Consider the following 22,942-nt stretch of genomic DNA (forward strand, 5'->3'; position numbering starts at 1 on the left):
TTTGGCTAAATAGCAGTCAAAGTCATGTTTCTTCCCCCTCTCTAGATGAAATAGAGTACAAAAAGCAAATCCATCTACTGCATGTGAACCTTTAGAGCTCAAGGACAGCAAAGCATGAGCTTGACGCACATGCATATATACATCAGTACAAGCACGTATGAAGTACAAGGAGTCGTTTTTGAACAGTACTTTGGCATCTGAACTTGTTTTGATTGAGAATAAATGAAGTAGCTAGTAAAAGCTACTATATATATATATATATATATATATATATATAAATTACAAGACAAAAGGTACCATTATTACAGAAGTCAAATGCATTTGAGTACATCTGTAGAAGTTCGTACGTAGCAAGAAAAAATCACACAATCACACACATCTAACGTGAACAAAGTAATAAACAATGCTTGCTTCCCCCACCAAACCACCACCTCTCTGGATGCCTTTTCATTTGCGTAATCTCTCTTCATTGAAGGCTTTATTGCCGTTAATAACATTCCACACCAACCTTGATCAGCACATTAAACGACATTGTTTACACTTTACACTTGCATCTGGAATAAATACTGCAGTACCTAAGCAGGAGGAGGGAAATGTGGCAAGGAAGGCCATTTTCCAAACTTGGGATGGTGGAAATACTTATGAGGTACCTTAGGAAGAGGTGGAAATGGTTTCTTATGAAATGGAGGAAGAGGTGGAAATGGCTTCTTATGAAATGGAGGAAGATGTGGAAATGGAGGAAGAGGAGGAAGTGGCTTCTTATGAAATGGAGGAAGATGTGGAAATGGAGGAAGAGGTGGAAGTGGCTTCTTATGAAATGGAGGGATCTTTGGGATTGGAGGAAGAGGTGGAAGTGGCTTCTTATGAAATGGAGGGATCTTTGGGATTGGAGGAAGAGGTGGAAGTGGCTTCTTATGAAATGGAGGGATCTTTGGGATTGGAGGAAGAGGTGGAAGTGGTTTCTTATGAAATGGAGGGATCTTTGGGATTGGAGGAAGAGGTGGAAGTGGCTTCTTATGAAATGGTGGGATCTTTGGAATTGGAGGAAGAGGTTTGTGGTATATTGGTGGTTTTGGCTTATAGATTGGAACGGGAGGAAGAGGTGGACATGGCTTCTTGAATATTGGAACCGGTGGAGGAAGTGGTTTTTTATAAACTGGAGTTGGTGGGGGAAGTGGCTTCTTATAGATAGGTACGGGTGGGGGAAGTGGTTTTTTATAAACTGGAACTGGAGGAGGAGGTGGTTTCTTATAGATAGGCACTGGGTGGAGGAAGTGGTTTTTTATAAACTGGACTGGAGGAGGAAGTGGTTTCTTATAGATAGGCACTGGTGGAGGAAGTGGCTTCTTATATATAGGCACCGGTGGAGGACATGGTTTCTTATAGATAGGTACTGGTGGAGGAAGTGGCTTCTTATAGATAGGTGTTTTATTACGGGTAGGCGATGGTGGTGGAGGAAGTGGCTTCTTATAGATAGGCACCGGTGGAGGAAGTGGTTTCTTATAGATAGGCACCGGTGGAGGAAGTGGCTTCTCATATACAGGTGTTGGTGGAGGAAGTGGCTTCTTGTAGATAGGCGTCGGTGGAGGGAGAGGCTTTTCATATACAGGTGTTGGTGGAGGAAGTGGCTTCTCATAAATAGGCGTTGGTGGAGGGAGAGGCTTCTTATATATAGGAGGGAATACCTTTGGTGGAAGTGGTGGAAAAGGCTTCTTATATATGGGAGGAAAGATCTTTGGATGTAGTGGGGGAAAGACCTTAGGAGGAAAGGGGAATGGTGGAAGCGGGAACTTAGGAAGAGATTTATGGAAGGGTGGCAACTTAGGCAAAGGTGGCCATTTGGGTAGTGGTGGGTGCTTGTGGTAAGGCCAAAAGAAGGCTGAAGTGCACGTCACAGGGGAGAACTTGAGTTTACCAGCCAGCCCAAAGGTGTGTTTCCCATTGGCCTTAGACTTGAATATTACTTTGGAGGATTGTAGGCCATCATGGGCAGGGCATGGTGCAGCTGATGCACTGTGGAGCTGCGCATAGCATTCTTCCTTCAGTTTTCCATCTACCACGAGCTCCTGAGGAAGAGACACTTTAAACTTTCCTTCTTCATCCAACTCCCCTGCTGCTCTTGTCTTGAAGTGTCCATTTTCTGGCTTGCAGTCAATTGTCACACGAAGCCCTGCACAGTGATGCACAAAATCATTCTGTTGTTTTCCAAGATTGTTTGTCTTTTGCATTATAAGTCTTATTAGCAGTTTCACATCCGAAATGTGTGTTAAAGGTTCGAAATCGGGACCTTAGCTCTCATACAATATTAAATCACGGCTTATGCCAAAAAACTTACAAATGAAAACCAAAATTAGCTAAGAGCAAATAAGGTAAAATCATGCCAACATTGCATTTTTTGTAATGCATGGAAAAACCAGCATTGACATATAAAAGAATGATGCAGCCAACATGAACAAGAACAACACTTATCATGATGGTTCCAGGAAAAGAAAACAACAACAAAAAATCAAAAGAACAGTACCTGAGAAGGCATGGCTAGCCTTAATGTTACTCTGCTCACAGTCTGCACATTCTCCAATCCCAACTACCTCGAGTAGTGTCTTATCACTACCATAGCAGAAACTAACTGCAAAAAGCAAGATCACCCAGAAGCACAAAAGTGCTCCTCTGCAGGAAGGAAAAATCCGCATTGGGAACTGCAGATGAGAAGCTATTTGCTTCTTCTGTGGTTTGATACAGCATGATATTGCACAGTCCCATAAGGCTTATTTTATAGTGATCTTAGGGAAATGGTTTCAAAGGCTTACCGACACCAAACTTAAGGGCTTCACATGAGGTCGGGGACCCATTGAGACGGCCTTCATAAATATATGAGAAAGACAGTCACGATGCCCACTAGCTTTATCACCAAAGGCAAAGGCCATTTATCTTTCATTCAATGAGTTCTCAACTGCATGCACAGCTCTACTTTCTTTGCTCTCTCTCTCTCTCTCTCTCCAAACCTAACTTTTAGCTCTCATAAATTCTTTGCTTTTCTCAAGACAAAGGGTTAGATTACTGAAAATTTCCATACAATGCAAGACTGGCAATGAAACTACATTATTTGAATATTCTTGAGCTCGTACAGGTACAAAGCCTAAAAAGAGGCATCACCATAATTGAGGTACATATTAACTTCACGTGAATCACCTACACTTATCAAACTAATTTTTTATTTTTATTTTTGATAGAAATATCACTTAGAACTCACTTTTAGAAATTAGCTTATGCAGAGAGGATGTCTAAAACCAGCTCACTCCATCGATACTGACCCAAAAATCAGCTTATGAAGAAAGGGTACACGAGCAACCGTAGTCCTTTTTTTTTTTTCGTTCAATCCTATACTCGATGTGGTAGCTAACTCTAATATCAAATAATACAAACATTGAGTAGAACTCACCGTTGAAAAGAGACTTAAAAAAGGGAGGGTGCCTAATAATTTATATACACATGATTAAGATTGCATTTAAACCATATAGAACACTTTAGATCGTAACATTTTGATTCACACACACCTGCAGAAGGACCTTTGAGAGGTAGATGCAGAATAACCTAGTATGAAAGGAAAAACCACAAAATTCTACTAAGGACGGAGATTGTCACAATTTCACAAATATATATTTTTTTAATTATTTTATTAACAACAGTATGGCCTTTAAATAGAGTATAATAGAATGACACTTAAATTAATCTTAATACTAATTTTAAATAACCTAATTCTTATTTAAATAATATAATCTTAACGAATTCCAACTCAACTATTAAACCTATTGCACCCTAATCTTATCCCTATCATCCTGAGCTCATGAAGGTGCAAGGGCTCACCCATCTGTCCTTCAATCCAGGCAAACCTCAAGGTTCTGTCACTATTGGTGAGCTACTTTATTTGGAGCAGAGGAGTACAGGTACACTTTTCTCAATCGAGCTGGAGGTATTGAAAAAAGTTGGCTTTTGTGGATGCAGTAACAGTAAGAATGTCTGTTTATATATATTTATATATATATAATACTAGTGATTTCGTTTGCTTATTTGTTTACTAACATTTTTTGGTCTTTTATTGCATGTGGCTTTTAAAATCATATGAAAAAATATTACAATGAATATCTGGTCCCTAATTGAAATGGAGAATGCATGAGCTACTAGCTACAGAGTTTACTATAACTCTCTTTATAAATTAATATGATTGTTCACATCATCTAGGGTGGTGGTTTAATTGCCCAAATAAACTTTTTAAGTTGTTAGGTACACACTCAGCATTGAAAAAAAAAAATTTAACAGGGTTGATCCAAGAACTGCTTGACAGTAGCACATCAAGATAATAATGGAATAAAAATGTAGTATATACCATTTATCTTTATAAAAATAGGTGTTACGTGTATTTTGCCACGTGATAATTCACATTTTAGTAATTAACGTGATAAATGCCACATAAATTGTCATGTCAGCTTATAAATATTGTGATATCCCTAGCAACACACATTTGAAAATCATTAAAATGTTAGTTGTGATGGCATGATGTCAGTTTGTAAATTTAAAATGGTTTATATTCGTGACTGGAGGCGAAATGTTACTGATTGTTGATGCATCATGCAGACACACTAAATGGAAGAACCTTTTGGCGGTGTAATCTGATCATAATAACTACGCTCACGTCCTGGCATTTTAAATATGAAATAAATGAGCATAAATATTAGGTGTTCATGAATCATATGGTAGTTAAGTCCCAAACAAAACTTAATACGTCATTGGTCAGATTTGACCTTTTTTTTTTTTTAATTAATGAGAAAATATCACAAACATGACTTTATTAGGAAACCTCGGCATAATCAAACCTGAAAATGCCATGCCTAACCTTTTCTATGCAAATTGGTGCTCTAATATTAAGATGTATCATAAATGAAAATACCCCGGACTAATCAACTAATCTGATAGCTTTTTTTCTGAAAAGACCCCATCTACAGTGGTGGAATAGGGATTTAAAAAAGACTTGGGTAAAATAGTAGTTTTTTTTTTTAATTTTTTTTTATCAAAAGCAGGAACAAGAAAATTCTTCCCACTATCCAAATGAAAAAAGAACGGAAGATCCAATAAGAATGCTTTCAAATACAAGGTATATTGTTTCGGTGCAAATTTATTATTGCATGTGCTTTTGAAATTTTAAGGTCCAGATTTAAGTTGGTTCCACTTCCAAACAAGAAAAAGGGGCATTAAATCCGCCACAAAAACGAGCACGGGACATGCACATGGAAAAGCTGTATTATCATCCTCAACCCCTAACCCCACTTCAAGAAACAGTCCCCCACTCTAAAAATTAAAATAGTCGGAAGTAAATTATGTAATTTGACAAAACCCTCCAACTCATCGAAACCACAAGAAATGTTCTTGTGAATGTTTGTTCTTCACAAAAAGTGGAAGCAATTTCTGTGTGCTTCCTTCGATCTCCAAAGGTCAATCTCAAGAATGTGTGGGGGTGGATATTATACACCACAAGATGGACATCGGACGGGAAATCTAATGACGTTTTTTTCCAGATATTTTTATAACAATATCTGCTGCAGGGATCACATCAGAATGCACGTCAAAGTAACTCAACAGGCCTACATCAAAGAAGAACCTTGCTCTAGAAAACAAGAAAAACAAGCACAGATGCATCCGCAAGAAACTTCAATGGTAAAATTTAAATATAAAAAAGTGCATGTAATCTAAGAAAATTTTGTGGTGTCACAGAAAATTGTATCCTTCCTAACTCAAATTTGCGTTAGTTTTACCTCAAAATGCTCAACTTCGTCTCCAATAAAATTTAAATGTAAAAAATTTCTTCCAAATGCTACAACAGGCAAGACAAGTCTTTTCTGGTCTAATTTCCAAAACTACTCCAACCTTTTGAGCTCTCTTAAAGTCATCAAATGCCTAGCAAGAGTTACAAGAGTCTGCCCTTCAGTGTAATGGCTTGTGCAGCTGAACCAGATGAGAATGGTCATCTACTTTTTCTTCTTCGATTTGCCTGACAATGACTGAGTATATGCAGTTCCCTGAGCATCGGAAAGGGCAGAAAAATAATATATCAGAAATAGCCAGCACAATTATAGTGTTAATCGCCAGAAGTACAGAAAGAAAAATAATTCTGTGGAATGATAGACCTTCAAAAGTTCTATATACTAGAGATCAAAATCTACAAAGATGTTCGCTAGCTTTTTGCTGTCTTTCCTATTTTTCATTGGGATAAATGCATTTTTATTCTTGTGATTTGAGGTTTTGGCAAATAGCTCTGAGTTTTAAAAGTGATTAATCACTCCCTAGAGTAAGCAAAAAAAAAAAAAAATCGTCCCAGCCATTAGAAAAGTTGACAAAATCCGTTAATGTGCCACATCAATACCAATCATAGTATGGCATGTGTCACTTAAATAAAAAACATAAAAATATTAAAAAATTTAAAAAGCAAATATATATATATATATAAGCTTAATGATCAGTTCTGCTGATCACGTGTGGCGGAGAAAATGAGGGTTTAAGGTCACCAATTTTATTGGTCTGTATTGACTAGAAGATGAATCGCATAAAGAGGCTGCAATGGAACTTCAGAGGCAACTAGACGATTTTTGTTGACAATTTGTTGGCTGATCTGATGAGGGATGTGCATGATTGGTTGTTTAATCCTGAATCTGGATATGCAGTGTTCATTGTTCAGGACATGACGTGGGCTGGATAGTAGGCTTTGGTTGGAGGAGAAGTTGGTGCAGAAAGACCAAGAGAGAGTTGAATTCTCTTTGTTGACCTATGCCAGTAAGATCCAATAATTTTTATATTTTATTTTTTTTAATAATTTTTAAAATTTTTTTACTAAAAGTGACACATGTCACACTGTGATTGGTGCTGGTGCGGCACATTAACAGATTTAGTCTACTTTTCTAACAACACGGACCAATTTGTTTTTTTTTTTGCTTACCCTAAGGAGTGATTAATCGCTTTTTAAAATTCAATGAGCTATTTGTCAAAACCACAAGAAAAAAAAAATGCATTTAGCCCTTTTTCATTTAATGTTCATTATATGGATTACAGGGGTTTATGTACCCTAGACTGGTTTGTATAAACTCTAGCTCATTCAATTCCCATCAACAGGACAACAATTTGTGCGAACATTCAGTGCCATGTTGAAGCATAAACCACTCACCTGAAGCCACTCATCCATTGAGGCATCCATAGTCTTGGTTCCAACTTCCACCTTGGGAGCCCTCTTAGTTTTCTAACCAAGTACATGCAGACAGATCAGAATTATTATAAGAAGGAAATATCCACAATAGAAATATAAAATATGTAGTCTTGAGGAGATAAAAGGCAAGCATCTAATGAGTTCAAAGATGGCCAGGATAAAAATTAACTTTCCAATCACAATGTCATAATTAGAATGTTAGAAAGAATAATATGGTAAGTTCACATTAACTGCAGGTTTGTATAAGGACAAAGTTGGCATTGTCAGTTTGGAGAATAGCAATCGATGCAAGCTAATGAGATCCTATATTTAATCTCAGATAAGACATAATAATACAAACTGCAGGATTGGAAGTGCATACCTTGGAAAGGTTCTTTATTTGACCACGGATCCATACGCCAAGGAGGACAAGAAGGGCAATTCCAAGGGTAACAAGAAAAACGGACTCAATGCTGAGAACATTACCAGCCTCAACAACTTCGATGGTGCCATTATAGAAGGTGCTCTGGTAAGGATTCTGGTCAATTTCATATATGATGGTGCCTACAAGGTCAAATGTTCCAGGCTGCACAAAAAGAATAAAATGCCTAAGCTCAAGCAAAATATTGGAGTGATTTCTTACACTGATTATTGGTACCATACATAACTCAAACAGTAATGCAATACCTGTAAGAACTTGCTAACAGCAAATATGTATGGGAAAGTAGCCTGTGCTGAAGCTGGAACTGATGCGTTGTTAAAAGCCTATAATCAAAAAGCAAACATGTAAACAAGGAAATAACAAAGAGAAATCAACCAAACAAGAAAAAGCTAGAAGGCTGTTTTAATCAATAAGATATAAAGGAAAAAATAAAAAAATTCCCCCTCCATATAGTCTAGGTAATCATACCCCCAGAGAACCCATCCACTCGAAGGGCACCACCCCCAACCAGTGCAATAAGGCAGAAAAAGTTCTAAAGCTTAAGAATTACAACAACTTTCAGTAACAAAAGAATAGAAAACATGAAGGGTAGGAGAAATGCAACCAAAAAAAGACTGTGCCAATGTAAAGCTGTATGTATATGCCAAGAAAAAACTTACGAAACACAAGGAAACTCAAACAAGAATTTCACAGAGAACGCAAAGTAATATAAAATATAGGTATTTTTCTACTAACATAAACAATATTTTGACATGCAAAATTATATTGATGAAATACACCAAGAATGATTTAACATTTCCTACACTCATATGAAAGTCGCCCATATGAATCTAGGGCAAGCATGCAACTGCAAATGTCAAAATACCAATTCAACACAACACACAATATAATTCATTAATATAACATATGCAACATAGCCATTTAAACAATAAGGAGCCAACTTGGAAACTACATATACACAAACCACCCCATCAAATTCAAGTATATCTCGACTTACCTGTGCAGTAAGATTTTGAACCAGCAGACTATGATCAAAAGGAAGATGAACGCTGGCCTTAATTGCAATGACGTTCACAGTGGCCTCCCCTATTTTTTCATCCAAAGAAGCAAATGAGCTACGCTCCAAATATTAAAATGAAAAAGGGAGTTGCATAAGTGACACATGCAAACAACATGAATATATGTTGGTCTTTCAAAAAGAACTAAAAAAATAGAGTGAGAAGCCAATAGAGGATAAAATGCAGAAGCAGTATGGATTTAAAACATCATGGCGTTTCAACACAAAGTAAGACAACAACACCACCAAATAGGGATTCAATTACCATCATTTTTCATTCCGACCAATAGTTCAGTCTCTTCTCCAGCTGGCACCACTACAAGAAGGAAAAAACTGAATTATATACAGGCATCTTCCATAAAAACACAAGAAGACACTTTTATGCACAATATAGATGAGACTATTACCTCTAGCACTATTCTTAGGGAAAACACATATTGTCTCAACTCCGGGAGCTGGGCTAAAAATCCCATCACCAAAATCTTGGACATCTTCACCAACGATCCCAAGATCACCCACTTCTTCAACAGCCTCTGTAGCCTCCACGTCTGAATCCGATTGGCACTTAGCAACTATCAAGCAAAAGAACTTAAATTATGACAGAATTGACGAGATATCACAAGAAGTCGTGAAAATAAACTCATGCATTCAAACAAGATATTATCCCCCACGCCCCTAAACCCAGTTCACAAAAAATGTAGATCAAAATCCAGAGCAACACAACCTGAATTCAACTTACTACTAGCAGTGAAGCAACTGGTGCAAAGCATACAAATTCACCATGAAAAACGGATAATCAAATCAAATAAAGCATCCACTACTTTAACGTAATCTTCAATTAGATGCCACTTAATCAGCAATCTGAAAGTAAATTTGAAAGTCCGCACCTTTCAAAACCCAGAAAACATTAAGATTTTCCCGTCTCCCAAATAAAAAATCAGGGCAAAGTTTGAATTCCAAAAGCGAGGGGAAAAAGAAGTACTTCCGACATTAAGTACTTCTCTCGCTTTCTTTCATAATTTTCCTCAAACAAATAATCAAGTCAAACTTCACCTTCAAAAGAAATCGTTATAACAAAGTAAAATTTCGCTTTCAAAAGCAATAAAGGCACCATATCATAAGAGCTACACGTACCCAAACGATGCCACAGTTACAATGAAACTCAGTCAAACCATGCAAGTGCAAAATTGAACATAGAATCAGAAGCTAATACGAAGGGACCGAATCTCGAACAAAATCAAACCCCAAAACTCAAAAAGGATCAGAATTTTACGGAACCAGATCTCAATCCAAATTAGATCATCGCAAACCGTACCATGCATGCAACCATCAAATCCTAAATGACTACTTTTCATAACGTGCAAAATCGAAATTCAACGAAATGGAACGAATCAAATTCACATGGAAACAAGTCTTCGTATCAGCAAGCGAGTGGATCTAGATCTGGAGCTAAGGAAGCGAACCTTGGGCGAGAGGGGAGGCAAGGAGGAGGAGGAGAGCGAGGAAGAAAACCCTAACGTTCTTCATAGCCATGATTGGAAGCTTTGGACGGGTTGGTGAGTTTGGTCTGAGACGGGTTTTGGTTTTCTTTGTTGTGCAAATGGGGATCCACAGCGAGACCGTGTGGGTTAAAACATAAGGGCAAGGCAAAGCCGAACTCTTGTTCTTGGGTCAAACATCTTATAATATAAAGGTATTTATTAAGCACGATGTTGTGTTTTTTTTTAAAAAAAAAACATGTCCGTGTTATGCACGATGTTCTTCACACACAAAATACCATTGTATTTCCAAATGCAACATCAAATTCGTTGATGTAAATAGCATATTTATAGAATTAATTCCTCTTATTTAAATTTTATAGAATTGGATTGTGATTATTAATTTTTTTTTTATATAAAATAGTTATTTCCTAAAAATAAAATAAAAAATATTAGGTGTCCTTCTAGTGTTCTCTCAGTGTCCTCACAATTGTGATGTTATTTTTAAAATCACTAATAGATTAAAAGTCAATAATGATAATCTTAAATTCAACGATAATTTTAAAAGTTATATCACAGTAGGAGGACACTAAGAGAACACTTAAAGAACACCTACCATATCCCAAAAATCAATCTATTGTCCATATATATCTTTTGTAAATTTACTAAGAATCTGTGATCTCATATATACAAAAAATATGACAAAGAAATTGATTGGGTCCCACAAATTTAATAATAGATTTACTTATTTTTTACAATAAATGAAAATTAGATAGACACATCAATACTTATAATACATTGCCGTGTGACAATCTAACCTAAATTACATATTTTAAATATAAAACAAAACAAAAGAAAGTTGCACCACCCCTCTTTCGGAAGGACAACTGTCCCTCAACTAGGGCGACCACCCTCCCTTTGTTTTTGTTTTTGTAAAATGCAACAATTTGCACTCATTTTTTCACCACTGATTTCATATTAATAATATGACGTAATTTGAATGGAGTTATAAAGTTTAGTGTTTTTTTTTTTTTTGTTAAGTAGTCATTCAACTCATGTTACTTATGCCAATCAAGTAGCAACAAACATATCCGCATCCATGTAGCCCAATCATTGCTAGTGGAGATGAATAAGGTTGAGCACCACTAATTAGGAGTGGATTTCAACCCCAACTTGACCCAAATTCACCTTCTAATGGGGGCAGTTTCAATATTCAATTGCCTGTCTACAAGGGGTGAAATTCGTTAATCGGATAATGAGGAAAAAATCTATCTATTACTCTTACGGGTGGATAGACACAAAAGGTGGGTCGATTGTAACCGGCCCGTTCTTATCTTAAAAACAAATAATTGTTACTTTTAATCCTCTTTAACATAATGTAGAACTTTTGCTGAGATTAAAACAAGTGGTAGTTGTTGGCAAATTCAGGAGGTGCAAACGAGTATACACAAGAGACAACCATTTCCATATCCTTGTTTTCTTGTAGTCAACGGACAACAATCAACTCGAAAGAAGAGAATGTAATTGTGGCCACGCGTAGTAGAGCTTTGTTGTTGTGCGCTTTATCACAAAGTCCTCCGAACTTCATTTTTCAATAAAAACCAAAAATAGGATTATCAATTACAAATTCAAGGGCAGGTGTTTCTGTTATAAACGGTTTTAAAAAAAAAAAAGTTTCGTCAAGAGTACAATTTCGGACCTTTTGAGGGAGCCGTACTTTATTTCACAAATTTATAATTAAAATAAGAAATATTTCCTTTATTTTTTGTCACAATAAATCATTCTTGCTCTTCCACAATGAACAACATGGACAGTTACTGCTCTACAACGACAATACAGCTTCTTCTTCTTCGTCTTTTATCGACCTTGAGATCTCATTTTAAGACTGATCAGCTTCTGCATCACTTCTGTCTAGTATTGTAGTATTTATGGTTACCCTTAGAGTCTTTAATGATTCGAATGCGTTGTATGTGGATTTAGACCATATTCTTCCGCAATGTGTCAATGGATTTTGGGATTGGTTGCCAAGAAATTTGTTTGTAAAAGTTTAGAAAACTCAATTATATTGTGTCACATCAATTTGTAAAAATATTTTTGTAAAGTTTATTTGTAAGTCTAACATTTTACAAAAAATTATAGCCAATTGCAAGTCTAGCATTACTCGGCTTCACACCGCAATCACACTATGCTAACATGACATAGCCCCACAATCACTTGCCGACATGACATGAGCTAGTAACCCTTTACTTTTATTTTTTAACAAGAACTAATTCAAAAAGTTACTAGCTTGCAAAGTGTGATTGTCGTGTGAAGAATATTGTTTCTCTTTACCATATATTTAAGAGCAAGAAGAAAGAGTGGGGTAAGATTAATGATGGAAATAGAACTAAAATCGACTCTTAAGATCCCATCACAAACATTTTTCATATGGAAAAGGCAAGACCAATTCCCATTTTCCTATTCACTAGGTAAGACAATCTAAAACAATACGGAAGCAACTGCGGATGAAACCAGGTTCCACTGCTTTAGAAGCATATCACAAAATTCTCGATCCTCATGTCGTCTGCTACAATTAATCAGTCCCCATGGATGGTATACCGCTCCCATTTTTTGGTTGGGTCATATATCTGCCAAACCAAAGGATGAAGAGAAGTGATTAGAAAACATCCTTAGCAGCATCATGAAAACAAGTAGCAGATATGCCTGTCATATCAGACAAGCTGAATATTTTTTTTTTTTTGATAAGTTAGACAAGCTGAATATTATACCACACTAGATGTCTCAAGTTTCTCAACAGATAGAAGCATTCAAGTGATACTTCTAAAACAATTGATTTAGAATGTGAACCGATAGAACCCTAGTATCTATAGACAATCTAGATTGATAGCCAAGGGTGTGCCATAAACATAATTGATTTGTCCATCTAAAATGAGTGTGTATACAATGAGAGAGAAATATAATTTACCTCCCATCTCGAAGCAGGGAAAATATGCTTGTTCTTTTCGTACCAGTGCCTCTCCACAACTTTCCCAGCATGAGACTGTTTGAAAATTCAAGAAAAAATAAATATCAAAGCAAAGAGATGCCAGATATTTAAAAGACATTTATAATGGGAAATATTTGCAGAAGGTAATCAAATCTTATGTAGTTCATTTCTTTCTTTCTTTTTTGGGCTTGGTAATTTAACTTACACACCAATTGATAAGTGCCATCTGGACTACAATCCATTTCTTACCATACAGTTAAGGGTCAGGATTTAAATGTATATGCCATTTTTCATATTACATTTTCCAAAAAGCAAAGCCTAGTATTGATTGTATCATAGCAAATTATGTCATTAAAAAATGGACTTTGAGCAGGTTTGAAGATTTTTTGGTAAATAGAGCTTTTGTCTATATAAAAAGTTTGAAAGAGCTTTTTAGAAAAGAATTCATTTTTAAGCTTCTTCAAATCGCAGTTTTAGGCTTTTTTAACTTTTTACCAAACAAACCATTTTTGATTGATACAAGTTTTTATGTACTAAAAATACTTTTTTAAGTTCCTAAACGCAATCTTAAACAGACTCTTAAAATGCATTTTAAATCATTCGCTATTAGTATGTGCCATTATTAGTAGAATGGAAAGCCATAATTCAGGCTTGTTTGTGCATCTGTTACCTTGTATACCTTTGTCAAAGTGATGAATAATGAAAAAGTAGGAAGAGAATGTACCTCATCCTTTTCTATCGTTGCATCAGCAATGGTTCGCACATCTTCATGCACGTCAAAGTGGAAAAGCTGTGTAAGAATAAAGGGAAAAAATGGCATATGATAATAAGTCACCTCAATTCAATACTAAAGAACTTAAAATAAAAAGAAAGAAAACCAAGGCCACTCATTATAGTGAAAGGACCTGATTTTTTGGTCATCTACAAATTAATTAGGTTTCACTAACAAAACCCTTAAAGTGGCACTTACGAAGTCAGTGTCAGCAGAAGTGAAACATGAAAAGATTTAGGGCGAAAGCTATCCATCATATTGCAAAAACTTTTTACTAATGAGCCATATTCTGCATAACTTCAATATTATTTTCCTTATATCTTAGGCAATAGAAAATGGTCGTACTTCCCAAACCAGACAACCCAAAAAATGAATAGACTAGTCGACAACCCCAAAAAAGGCATAGTCGAACAATTTTATCATACCAACATACTCCACCAAAAGAAATGCTAAATACTAATCTTTTCTTTTTAACCTCTAAAATTTTGGCTTTTGGCTGGCAGATGGAACATGGGTAAAATAACAAGCAAGCTGACATGTCCCCAATCCCCCCCCCCCCCCAAAAAGAAGAAGAAAGAAACAAAAAGATAAAATGAAATTTGTAAAATTGAACATTACCGGTCCACTTTTGCCCCTCGCCTTGTTAATGATTAGCTCATAAAAACTATGCTGCTGCAATTCCATAATCATAAAAACAAACGAAGAGGTATTAGTTAGCAAATGTTCAACAGCTGAATATCACAATCATACCTACACGTGTTTTCAGTAGGATCTTACATGGGGAATGATAAGATCCTCTTTTACATAAAGCAAATTCTCCACTGAGGTTGTACGAATTTCTCGAAACTCAGGTGCAAGTTGCTGCTGAACTGAACGAAGAAACTCTCCTATTGCATCCCCCTTGCGTACCTAAATGATGAGAAAAGGGACCAGGGTCAAGAACATTAGGGGAAAAAAAAGTATATCAATCACCTAAAATTTGAGAAAGAGAAAACTACGAGCAATATCAATAATATGCAATTCAGGTACCACCACTTACCTGAATTACCCGCCTATGGCCAGCACCATCCCAGTAGCTGTAAGTAATTTGAAGAGGCTCATCTAAAACACATGAAAAGCCAGATTTAGTAAAAAATTTGTTTTCACACATTCATACAAAATTTAACAGTGTCAAAACACAGCATTACTTCGAATCTGCTCCTGCTCAAGAAACCACTGTCTCTGCAGCCTTTCACGTTCAGCTTGTTCCTCCGCCTCCCGCTCACTGAAAGTGTCTCCTCATCACCTCTAACATCAAACGTTAGTACCAAGACGAGAGCGACAGAGGGAGAAAGGGAGGAGAGAGAGAGAGTTGCCATACCTATCTGGCAGAAAGCTAGTTTCCACGGTTGGATCTTTACCAAATTTGCCATGCCGAAACTTCTTTGATTGCGAATCTGCAAAAGTACATGTGAAACTCTTACTTCAATATAGGAAAGAAAGAGAACCAGAAATGAAATTTCTAATTGTCTGCATCCATCCAACTTTGTTCTTAGGAGGGAAAAAAAGGAGAACATCTTTTAGAAATAACTACTAAATACCAAGTATTTGAATTCAATAGAAATTCAATAAAACTCATGACAGCAATTAAGAATTTTTTTAAAAAAAAAAAAAATTCAGCCTTTCAAGATTTTTTTTTTCGTTCCCAGGGATATCACTCCAACAAGATTCAATGAATACATTTTCAACAAAGTAAAATGCAGTGCTGAGTGTCCAGAATACAGATTCAGAATGGACCAATGCATCAAGTTGTCATAAGATAACTTCTACAAAAAATTAAACAATGTAAACAGAAAGTAAGCCATCTAGATGGCTAGAGACTCTTCATGCTGAACATATGGCATCATTCCAACAACTCATCAAGTGCATTCGTCATGAAGCCTATGAGTGCAACATTGACAAATAGAATATAAATCCATATGCATCTAACAGTTAGTTGTTGCTGCACATACAGGGTATAGCAACAGGTCATAAGTGATTGTACACCTATATTTGAAAAAAATTGTATAGCCGTTTGACCCCTAACTCAAACCCAAATTTTACAACCTTAAACTACAAGGTAAAATACATAATACAAAGCTATCAACACATATCAGCACCTTATCCGGATCTCACCCAGAATGTAAATCCAAATGCAGTCATTTGAATACATGAAATTGAGCACAACGAACCATATTTAGTTGAAATTTGCCATATAGAATACTTGACCCGAGCATCAATTCAACTAAATGTTTCCCCTAGGCATCTAACTCGGCAAGATAAATAAATCAACCTAAAACACCATTTGGAATATTTGAAATAAATTTTGGACACCAGCACCTGAACTTTTTACAAAAAGGAGGAATACCGGCATCTAAACTTCGACATGATCATCAAATAAATGATGAAAAAGTCATCTCTTTTAAAGTAAACTAAGCATTTTTTTCACATGGTCAAGCACAAAACAAGAAATCTAATATAGCTCAACTTCACAAGAATGATAATTAGAAGTTGATCGTCGAAATCAAAAGTGACAATTAAAACAACTCCTAAAATCTACAAATTCCCCAATTACCATAACATGCACGCATTAAGGATAATAAAGTGAAAAATTACAGCTATAGGTAGCAATTTGAAGTAATTGGAGAAACTAAAAGTTTTGGGTTTTAAGACAACCAATATATGCCTACCATTTTCACCATCCTCCTCTTCACTACCATTCTCGATATCATCAGCGAATGATAACCGTGAATTCCCCTTTATCTTCCTCTGTTTGCGCTTCTTTAATTGAAGTTCCTCCTCCCTATAACACAAAGAACAACAAAATTAACCATCAAACAACACAAACAAAAAACCCCACTAAAAAAAGACACTAACACAAAATTCTAAACAAACTCACTCTTGCTGTAGCTTCTGAAGCTTCTCCTTCTCTTCCTCTTCGATTTTGTTCCGAATATTAATTCTCTACAACAAAGCACGCATCACAAGCACCCAATCACACCCTTCGCTATGCAAATTACACATTCATTAACAACAAACAGCAATTAATCTTTATTACCTTCTCAACATACTCTTCTCTTGTAACCAAACCCACAGTTTCCTTCTTAAAAGCGTGCTCGAGAACCTGAAACAAGGCTCGAATGAATTAACACACGTATAGAGTATGCTTCGCAAGGCTATCAAAAAAGCAATTGGAAACCCTAGAAATTAGATGTGCATTCGAGTACGGACCTCGGCCCTGCTTTTGCCGAACTGAAGGAGACCCGGCTGGCCCTTGGTGGAGGCGGACTTGTCCTTGAGCTCCTGGATTTTGCGGCGTTCGGCTTCTCTCTGCTTCTCGAGCTTTCGGATTCGCACGGCGTCCTGGGCCGTGCCCACGTACCCGTCTCCCATACCCGACATCTTTCTGCTTCTTTCTCTCTTTCTCGGGTTAGATCGAAAAAGTGAATGTGCGAATCTGTCACGGTATGTTCTCCATATGTAGGTCGTGGATGTGATAAGGTAAAACGCGGTCTATTGGGAAAATTTAAAGAGTGATTTGAGACACCGTGGATCTGCTGACCTTTTGCTGTCATGGTCATTGGCTGTGCATCAAGGACACGTGGCTTCGCCCCCTTGTGTTCTCAGACTGATAACTTGACATCATTAAAAGAAAAATAACGCTTAAATCTTCGCTAGTAAAGAAAAAAAAAAAAAAAAAAGGGTCAAATTTGATCCTTATAAAATTTTCTTTAATTTTAAATATGCCCCCATCTGGTTAATTACAGTCAATTAATTAACAATAATATGTCATGTTAGACCAATCAATTAATGTTAAATAACTCTTGATTGGCATGTTATGTGTTAACTATACATGTCTCGTGTCATAATTATTTTAAATTACAAATATACCATAAATAAATAATTTGCTTTTAACTTTAAAAAAAAAACAATTATTTAAGATATATTTGTAATTTAAAGTAGTTGTATCACTTGATAATTACAGTTGGCACATTATATTTCAAATGAAAGTCATGTGGTATTAATTGATTAGTCTGATTTTTAAAAAAATAAGAAAATCACAAAAAAAAAAAAATCTAGCATTTCTCTAATTAATGAGATACTAAATTGACATATGGACTTATTTAATACAAAATAAGAACTTAGGATAAACACACATACCCTCTCAAATTACCAATTGTATTAATATTCCCTATAAATTATCAAAAAATATCAATATCTCTAAGGTTTTTTTTTAAAAAAAAAATAAGAAAAAAAACCCTGAAAATACATAAAACTTTAAAATTTAATTTAATTAAAAAAAAATCAATGATTTATTTTGACTGTATATTTGATAAGGACAAATTGTAAAATTGGTCATCGTGATTTATCTGATTTGCAATTAGATTATTTTGGTATCAAAATGAACTCAAAAGTCCTTGAAGTATGTCACAAAAATAATTTAATCTCTATAACAAAATTCGGTTCACTAGCTTATCAAATTTTAATAACATGAAACGTTATAATAAATAAAATTATTACACTTATTGCATTTAAGTCAATCTCACACTAATAAGTTTATTAGATTAGTGAGCAGAATTTGATTAGAGGAACTTTTTTTTTTTCAACGTATCTCGAAAATCTCTGAGTTGATTTTGATACCGTTAATTGTGAATTATCAGTACAACATATTTTTTCATTTTTCCCTATTTGATAAAAGACAAGTCGCTTGGGTGGACTGCGACCAAGCGTGGGAACCGGAAAGCAAAGCAAGAATCACGACGCAACTCGTGTAGCAGATAAGCCATTCGCTCGTGGACTTCTGTGATAACAACGCCGTCCGACCAAGCACTTCGGAGGCAGCTTTCTTCCGCCGCCAAAAAGGAAAAGGGTTTTAGAAAAGCCGTAATGGATTTCATTCAAACCCCGTCAGCCCCAACTCCACCACCCCCTCCAAACCCGCGCGTTCTCTCCACTCGCTCCCAACCCTGTTCCAGGTTCGTATCAATTCTGGGTTTCAAGAATTTGGGCTTTGTTCGTAGCTTTTAATGTGGTTTCTATACTTTGATGTGGTAACAGTACATTGAAGTTAGTCCTCCACAATCACTGTTTCCTAGTCCAGTGGGAGTGCTTTTATTGTTGTTGTAGACTTGTAGTGTTGCTAAGGACTTTTGGCTCTTGTTGTTATTATGCTTTGTTTGAATTGAATCACAAAAATTTACCCGTTTAGATTGGGTTTGACCCCACGATTTTGCACCCGAAAAGCCAATTTTTAAGCAAAATCACGGAAAGTGTCTAATTTTGGAATGCTTTGAAAGAAATAGCGGTATGAAAACTCGAAAAAATTCACGTTTTCGGATTTGCAGGCAAGGGGGTGTTTTAAAAAATGAATGATTTTAAACGTCAAATCGCAATTTTGTTGCTTATTGTTATTGAGAAAGCTATATTTTTTTTTCAAACCGCGCGTTTTGAAAGTTATATTTATATTTGCAGCCAAATGCCTGAAGTGGAGCTCAAGGATTGCAAATCCGCAAGGAAAATGCAGAAAGCTGGCCAAGAGAAACTGCGGAGGTGTCGAGTAAACGAGCAGTTTGTAGAGTTGGGAAATGCTGTAGGTAATAATACTACTCCCTTTTATTCTTTAATGCCACCCTAATATGCATTGACAGTTAAACATTTCTCTAAATCCCATGTAAATAGTAGAAGCACAACATGTTATTTGAGCTGTTTTGGTGCATTCTTAGTGTGTCATGATTCATGGGTTCGATTTGTCATCAAGGGGCATAAATTATAAACTACTATTGTATTATGCATTGGATAAGGACATAAGGTTGAAAACAATGCCGCAAATTATTTGAGCTTTGCACTTGTTGCCTAAATTTAGGGGTTCTAAACTCGATGAAGAGTTTCTCGAGTTCACAATTTGAAATATTCGAATATTGCCATCCAGACTGCCTTGGAGCTATCGTATTAACATGGAAAGCTTGATTTAGTAATTTATTCATAATTTATTCATCATATGTTTGAATGATGTAGGGTAGCAATCTGTCAAGTCCTAAACTATATTGGACACTTATCGGCCATTACACCATTCTAAGCTAGATTTAGAGGCTGTATATGAAATGTGAATGACTACTTTTTGGGCGTAGTTAGTTAATTCACCATGCTCAAATGATGATAGAGTAATTAGATTTTAGAAATCGACAGCTGAAGCTGTTTAAGGTTTGTACTGAATCTGTTAATTATGCTTATAGTAAGGTATAATTTTTAGCTAGATTTATGGGAGGTTCATTTTTGTTTGATAAACTTAGTACAGGCCAAGTGTTTAGTTGCTTTTGCCTGTAATTTCTTTGAGCGCATATATGTGGTGGTCATGTACGTTTTGGCCAGAAGCATGAAACTGACTTGGACGTGGTGACTTTAAAATGCAGATCCTAGTAGGCCCAAAAATGATAAAGCAACCATTCTGGTTGATGCAGTTCAATTGCTGAAGGACCTCACGAATCAAATTGACAAACTCAAATCTGAGTATACTACACTAATGGAAGAATCACGTGAGGTAATCCTTTTATCTTTTGTCTTGAGGGCTAGTTCAGTGTGCTGTGTTGCTTATTTAGTAAGGTATTGAAGTCACTTAATTTTGTCGAAATACAGTTGACACAGGAGAAAAATGATCTCAGAGAAGAGAAGGCATCTCTTAAATCTGATATTGAGAACCTTAATATTCAATATCAGCAGAGACTCAGGGGAATGTACCCATGGGGTGCTATGGATCACACCATTGTCATGGCCCCACCATCTTATCAATTTCCGATGCCAATGCCGATGCCTCCAGGGCCATTTCCAGTGCATCCATCTATGCAGCCATACCCCTTCTTTGGAAATCAGATTCCTGGGGTCATTCCTAACCCCTGTTCAACTTTTATTCCATATGTAACTCCAAATACCATGGTCGAACAACAATCCACCCAGCACGTATCTTCACTTGTGCATCTAGGCAAACAAGACTCCAAAAACAAGTCATCTGGGGAGAGCAATACTGAAAAAAGAGAGGATTCCAATGATGTTACTACAGACCTGGAGTTGAAGACTCCTGGATCTACTGAAGATCAGGTCTGTTGTTGCCTTTTAGATCGATATGTGAGCATTTCAGAGATCATTAACTATCTTGTTAGGATATAATTGATACAAATGTAAGTATGTAACAGGATTTGTCGCCAGTAAGAAAAATTTCTAAGAAGCGTTCGAGGAAAGAAAACAGTGCTACTAATGGGAGTTCTTCAAGTAGGTGTTCTTCATCACGTAGCATACAAGATAGCTCATCTGGTGGCATGATTGGTGGTGGAAAGCCTGACGGCTGAAAAATGGGAAAGACTTGAACAAGAACAGAAAAAACCAGGTTTTATCCCATTTCTTCATATCATATCGCTAATTTATTATGTAGTTCTGTCTGCTATTGTTTTGTTTGATTCCAAAGTCTTAGCAGCACACCAACCCTCTTTGACCCCCCCTTCCCCTAAAAAAGAAGACACATAAAATGTTGTCCGGTCACACCCACAAGCAAGAAATTAATTTGTACATAATACAAATGGACATATAAGTTTATCGTAGATCAGCAAGAGTAGCTACATTAACCGTAAGAGGAAGAGTAAAAAATTTAACTATGTATCAATGGGGTTACAACAATCTCAACATCACTTTCTCTCTCCGATACAACTGTTGCAGCACACATTTTCCTCATAACATATACATTAGGAAGCCCTAAAAAGAATTTGGGCAGGGCACTCCCTTGAACCCCACGAAAAGTTTTCCAAATACTAGAGCTCCAGCGAAGGCTACTTTCCAGTGCTTAAAGAAGCCCTGTCCAAAATACAAGACCACCCAATAACAAAAAAGAAAAGATTTTTATGATCTCGAACTCACTGGCAGAGGGAGGGAAGGTGGCTGGGGCCATGGCTACCTGGAATTTTTGGGGGAAAAAAACTATTGAAGAGTTTCAAGTCCAAAGCAAAGACTCTAGGAGTTGGCAATTAAAAATTTCCAAGAAAGTACATTTGTTTGAAATTGGTGCTTACTGAATGGATTGTTTTCAATAAAGTTTCACAATGTCTGCTAACTCTTCTGGTTTCAACCTTTACTATATATAGAACAAACATTTTGGGTTATGAATAACGTTAAGATTAGACTGTGCAACAAGATAGAGGATGACTTTCTTATAAATTATTTAGTTATCTACATCGAGAAAGAAATCGCATAAAATTTTAGCAGAAAGATGTTGATAGATTATTTATACTCTCTAAAACATCATCTGAAACCCCACTATTATGAGAAATTTATGAATTTTTTGTGTTCTTTTTTGTATACATCTACATCCAAGTTGACTAGATATACTTTCATATACTTCTCTTTAGTCCTATGGTAATATTTATATATAAATAATCCCGTTTCATTAGTCAAACTCCCCAAAAAGAAAAACCTTGGTTCCATAACTGCTCTAACTGTTTTTAAGTCACTTTTTATTATCTGATATTCTTCTGAACTGAATTCCTTCCAAAATAATGCAGGCAGAAACGAAAGTATCTTTTTAAAACAATTTTGAAGATGGGTTTTTTTTGGCCATGCATCACCTTGCATGAAGGCCACAAATATGGCGGGTGGATCGGGTGGTGTATAATGCTATTGTCCACTTCTTCTGGGCAAAGGGAAGCGCTTTAAAGCTTTGTTTGTTTGAGGATGAAAACAACGGCAGGTTGGGGGTGTTTTGCGGGGGTGTATAATCCATTTGTGTACATTAATAACAAAAATAACCAACGGTAGTTTGTAGAAAGTAACTTTTTTTGTGTAAAAGTTTGTATTTATAATTTATTTTTGTTGTAAATGAAGGTCTTAATGCTTAACCAAGACTATTTGTTTAGTTATTTAACATTTTAACTTGGGGTTTGTGTGGATCATACAAACAATAGCCCTTCTTTGTTGTTTTTT

General features: G+C 36.1%; 4 protein-coding genes across 4 annotated transcripts; 1 reads left to right on the top strand and 3 right to left on the bottom strand.

The window, feature by feature from the left end:
- Positions 1-103: 103 nt before the first annotated feature.
- On the bottom strand, positions 104-2,726 carry LOC132168164 (proline-rich protein 4-like). Its single transcript, XM_059579267.1, has 2 exons — positions 2,522-2,726; positions 104-2,170 (listed from the first exon to the last, which is right to left on the bottom strand). Exons 1-2 carry the CDS (start codon positions 2,688-2,690, stop codon positions 576-578), a joined length of 1,764 nt encoding a protein of 587 aa, XP_059435250.1. The 5' UTR covers positions 2,691-2,726; the 3' UTR covers positions 104-575.
- A 2,972-nt stretch (positions 2,727-5,698) lies between these two features.
- Positions 5,699-10,389, bottom strand: LOC132167644 (translocon-associated protein subunit alpha). The gene is made up of 8 exons (XM_059578658.1): positions 10,191-10,389; positions 9,135-9,299; positions 8,993-9,043; positions 8,668-8,756; positions 7,916-7,993; positions 7,611-7,814; positions 7,211-7,282; positions 5,699-6,071 (listed from the first exon to the last, which is right to left on the bottom strand). Exons 1-8 carry the CDS (start codon positions 10,258-10,260, stop codon positions 6,021-6,023), a joined length of 780 nt encoding a protein of 259 aa, XP_059434641.1. The 5' UTR covers positions 10,261-10,389; the 3' UTR covers positions 5,699-6,020.
- Positions 10,390-12,568: 2,179 nt separating this feature from the next.
- Positions 12,569-17,437, bottom strand: LOC132167984 (protein XAP5 CIRCADIAN TIMEKEEPER). The gene is made up of 12 exons (XM_059579041.1): positions 17,213-17,437; positions 17,040-17,105; positions 16,881-16,945; positions 16,672-16,784; positions 15,324-15,399; positions 15,151-15,227; positions 15,003-15,064; positions 14,741-14,872; positions 14,582-14,635; positions 13,916-13,981; positions 13,171-13,245; positions 12,569-12,832 (listed from the first exon to the last, which is right to left on the bottom strand). Exons 1-12 carry the CDS (start codon positions 17,381-17,383, stop codon positions 12,782-12,784), a joined length of 1,008 nt encoding a protein of 335 aa, XP_059435024.1. The 5' UTR covers positions 17,384-17,437; the 3' UTR covers positions 12,569-12,781.
- A 1,244-nt stretch (positions 17,438-18,681) lies between these two features.
- Positions 18,682-22,922, top strand: LOC132186804 (transcription factor bHLH121). Its single transcript, XM_059600872.1, has 6 exons — positions 18,682-18,957; positions 19,454-19,575; positions 20,392-20,519; positions 20,615-21,073; positions 21,169-21,359; positions 22,525-22,922. Exons 1-5 carry the CDS (start codon positions 18,869-18,871, stop codon positions 21,319-21,321), a joined length of 951 nt encoding a protein of 316 aa, XP_059456855.1. The 5' UTR covers positions 18,682-18,868; the 3' UTR covers positions 21,322-21,359; positions 22,525-22,922.
- Positions 22,923-22,942: the final 20 nt, after the last annotated feature.

The sequence above is a fragment of the Corylus avellana genome, chromosome ca1 (genome assembly GCF_901000735.1).
Source record: "Corylus avellana chromosome ca1, CavTom2PMs-1.0".
Lineage (NCBI taxonomy): Eukaryota > Viridiplantae > Streptophyta > Magnoliopsida > Fagales > Betulaceae > Corylus > Corylus avellana.